We start from the raw sequence: 3,410 nt of genomic DNA on the forward strand, positions 1-3,410 counted from the left end.
TATATATATAAATTTTTCGAGTGCCATGTTAATAGCCTTATTCGTGAAAATGTTTTTTCACACGCCTGTCACGGCTAACCCCGGCTGACAGGGATACAACTTCCCAGCAGAAAGACCGAGACACTCAACACAAATTTTACTACTCAATGGGGAATCGAACTCAGCTCTTCTGCGTGCGACAGCCAAGTGCCGAACTAACCGTTATACCACAGACACTGGTGGTGCGGCTCGTGTTCTGGGACATTCTTAGTATAAAAGTAAGGCGTTTTACGGCGCTCGCAACTGCATAAGGTCATATGAGTGGGGTATTCTGTCTGAGATTCCCCAAACTAGTTTTCTAAGTCGAGGTAAACCCATCACACAGAGGCCCCTTTTATTTGGTGGGACATTTTTAGAATGTTAGGTGTCGTATCCGGGCTAGAAAGAAGACATCACTCGGGAGGCTTGTATGAGAACTGAACACGTCATTTGTAGCAAGTGCCTGAATAATGAATATTTGTATAGATCTGTTTATGTGTCTGTCTGTCTGTTAGATGTTTTGTTTGTCTTTTTGTATCCGCCTTGGTGTCTGTCAGGTTTTGGTGGTTTTTGTTGTTGTTGTTGTTGTTGTTTTTGTCTGTCTGTTTATATAGCCGGTTTGTTTGTTGATTGTCAGTCTATGGGTACTCTTCTATGTATTTGCCAGTTTGTTTGTTCGCTTTTTCTATTTTGTACCGTTTGTTGTGTCTTTTCTTGGGGCGTCAATTCCCAGATGCAAAATAAGTCAAAGGAAAAGGGTCATGACTTATGGAACTGGAAAAACAGAACGAAGGTAGGACGCTATGAGTATCTACTATTTGTGTTTTTTTATTTGTTTGTTTGTTTGTTTGATTGTTTGTTGTTTATGTTTGGGAGATGTTGATGTTGCTTTTTTGTTGTTGTTGCTTTTAAAGTAAAAAGTAGCACGTCAATTAGATAAAAGCCAATCGGTGCCAGGAAAGAGTAAGACCGATAGGCAGAATCTACAGATGGGAAAGGAAAGTTCAAATACGGACCTAAACAGGTTGCACCCCCAAACCATCCGAAGTAGGAGACACAAAGAAATGAGACGTGGCGGGAGACGACAAAGTTAAAGGGAAATGGAGAAGCATGACCAATCTGTTCAACGATCTAACAAACTGATATACTTCAGTCAAGGTTTTACCAAGTGTTTCTCTTTCTTGTCTTTGCAGGAAGTAAGAGAAGGTCGCATGGCATATATAAAGTTTATGATGAAGACTACACATGAGAACACAATGTTGCGTTTACCATGACCACTGTCTTGTGTGTGTATGTGAGTGTGTTTCTCTCTCTCCCCCTCTCTCTCTCTCTCTATCTCTCTCTCTCTCTCTCTCTCTCTCTCTCTCTCTCTCTCTCTCTCTCTCCTCCTCCTCCTCCTCCTCCTCCTCCTCTCTATCTCTCTATCTCTCTCTATCTCTCTCTCGCTGTGTGTGAGTGAGTGTGTGTGTGTGTGTGTGTGTGTGTGTGTGTGTGTGTGTGTGTGTGTGTGTGTGTGTGTGTTTAATTCATGAGAACAATTTTTCAATATACGAATTCCGAGTTTAGAACCATTCTATTGTTTCCAGACTTACTGTCCTACCTCATCATAAAACGAGAGAGTACAACTGAGTATGCAATGTCCTTAGCCTTACCTCAAGTTCTGAGAGTTCTCTGTCTGTCTTTTTCTTACATTTGAACTTCTTCGAGGACAACCATTTCCTGATTTTAGAAAACAGCATTGTTTGCAGACGCGTTCATGGTGGTTCCGAACAGACCCGCTAGAAATTCATAAAATATTCAGCAGGCCTACTCTCGCCCGAAAATACAAATTATGTTATTGTTCTTTTTGGGTAAATGTGTCTGTTTGTCTGACTCTAAGAACTCCTGACGGGGACACCGATGGTCTGCACATCCGGGCCGCGCCAGTTTCCACAAGAGGTGAACGTCTGTGAATTAGGGGAATTCCCGATGTGAGAAGTGTGAAAAACTCAACTGAGTCAACGTCACGCTCTTAGTTGTGATAATAGACTTATACCAAAGATCGTACATAACAAGATGGTCCACTCAGCCGAAAAAGTGTCCGCCGGAAGTCCGCTCTTTGCTTAAGACGGCGCTGCAGTCTGTTTTGAGCTCTCTTTCGTTTCTCCAGAAGAAGAATTGAAATTCCACCTCTTTGATCGACTGCTGTTCACCAGCTGTTCGGGTTCGTTCAGTGCGGAGTTTTAGTTGTTGTTTTTTTATCTTAATGACCTCTCGCCTTTCATTCTAAAGTCAAATTAAACGAAGAAATGTCAGCGTAATCATTTTAAAAAAGCGTTCTACGAAATTTGAATTCTTATTTATTCAAAAACTTGCTAGTTTCACTTTGATTTTTTTTCCACACAAGTAGGGTAACTCTTTTCGCGAAGAGGGCGCACCGAATTTTGAGGACACTTTTTTAATTGGCTCAAAGAGAGGAGTGGACCATCTTGTTATGTACGGTCATTGCTTATACTCCCCTAGATGACGTACTGTTATGGTCTCCGCCCATTGATGCCTATAAAAATTTCTCTGCGAAGCGTGAGCCACATGGGCCGTACCACCAATTACGCCCAGATGATTGTCCAAAACGCCAGTCGTGTTTATTCAAATGTGTCTGTCACCTTTCTCCCTTGCCTTCCAAGTGGCTCAAATGGTGCCCTCTATACCGAAGTGGAAATACATCAAAGTGCACGATCTAGGATATAATCATACAAGTCTGTATGGCTCTTTTCGTCTATGCAGACGGTCAATTTAGTTTAAGATGGCTCAGGGTTGTCTTCATGCAGCTTCTTTCATAGCAAGTTCTTCCTGTATTTGAAGCGCAGATTCTGTTGCAGTGCTTGCATGTCATACAAGTCTATAGTGACGATTACTAATCGTTCTCACAACAAGATGCCTTTATTCAACTTCTTCTCTTTATTGTTGTAAATCTTGCAGAAAAAGATCTAAAAAGGGGCCCCCCACTCACTCAGTCGGTATCATGCAAGACTTAGGACGGGATGGCCCTGGTTGGAATTCTGCCAACGGTGTGTTCTGAATGTGGATTGTTTTGGGAACTTTTTCAGGCTCTCCACACTTATGGCTCGGTCCTATCGGAATTGGACGTTTGAAAATTCGGAAGTCCCACCTTTTAAATTTTAATAACCTAACAGTGTTGAAAGGGATGTTGAACCTGTGCAATGACCTATGAGATCAGATAAAACAGGTCACAAAGACCGCTTTATCAACACCACGGAGATTACTTTTTGTTACAGCTGACAGTGACGATAAAAGGTAAATACACCATACAGACTGAAACAACTTATGATTGATATGTATAGAATTTTGTATTCATTCTTTCTCTCTCTCTCTCTCTCTCTCTCTCTCTCTCT

General features: G+C 41.7%; 1 protein-coding gene across 1 annotated transcript in view; it reads right to left on the reverse strand.

Annotated features, from left to right (window-relative positions):
- The window catches only part of LOC101864040 (bromodomain-containing protein 4B), a gene marked incomplete in the record, with an annotated part of 13,273 nt that extends 11,327 nt beyond the window's left edge, over window positions 1–1,946 (reverse strand). The window contains 1 exon segment of the mRNA XM_013090396.2: window positions 1,671–1,946. Coding sequence (XP_012945850.1) covers window positions 1,671–1,757 — 87 coding nt within the window.
- Between the last annotated feature and the right edge of the window lie 1,464 nt (window positions 1,947–3,410).

This window comes from Aplysia californica, unplaced genomic scaffold, assembly GCF_000002075.1.
Source record: "Aplysia californica isolate F4 #8 unplaced genomic scaffold, AplCal3.0 scaffold01256, whole genome shotgun sequence".
Taxonomy (NCBI): Eukaryota; Metazoa; Mollusca; class Gastropoda; order Aplysiida; family Aplysiidae; genus Aplysia; species Aplysia californica.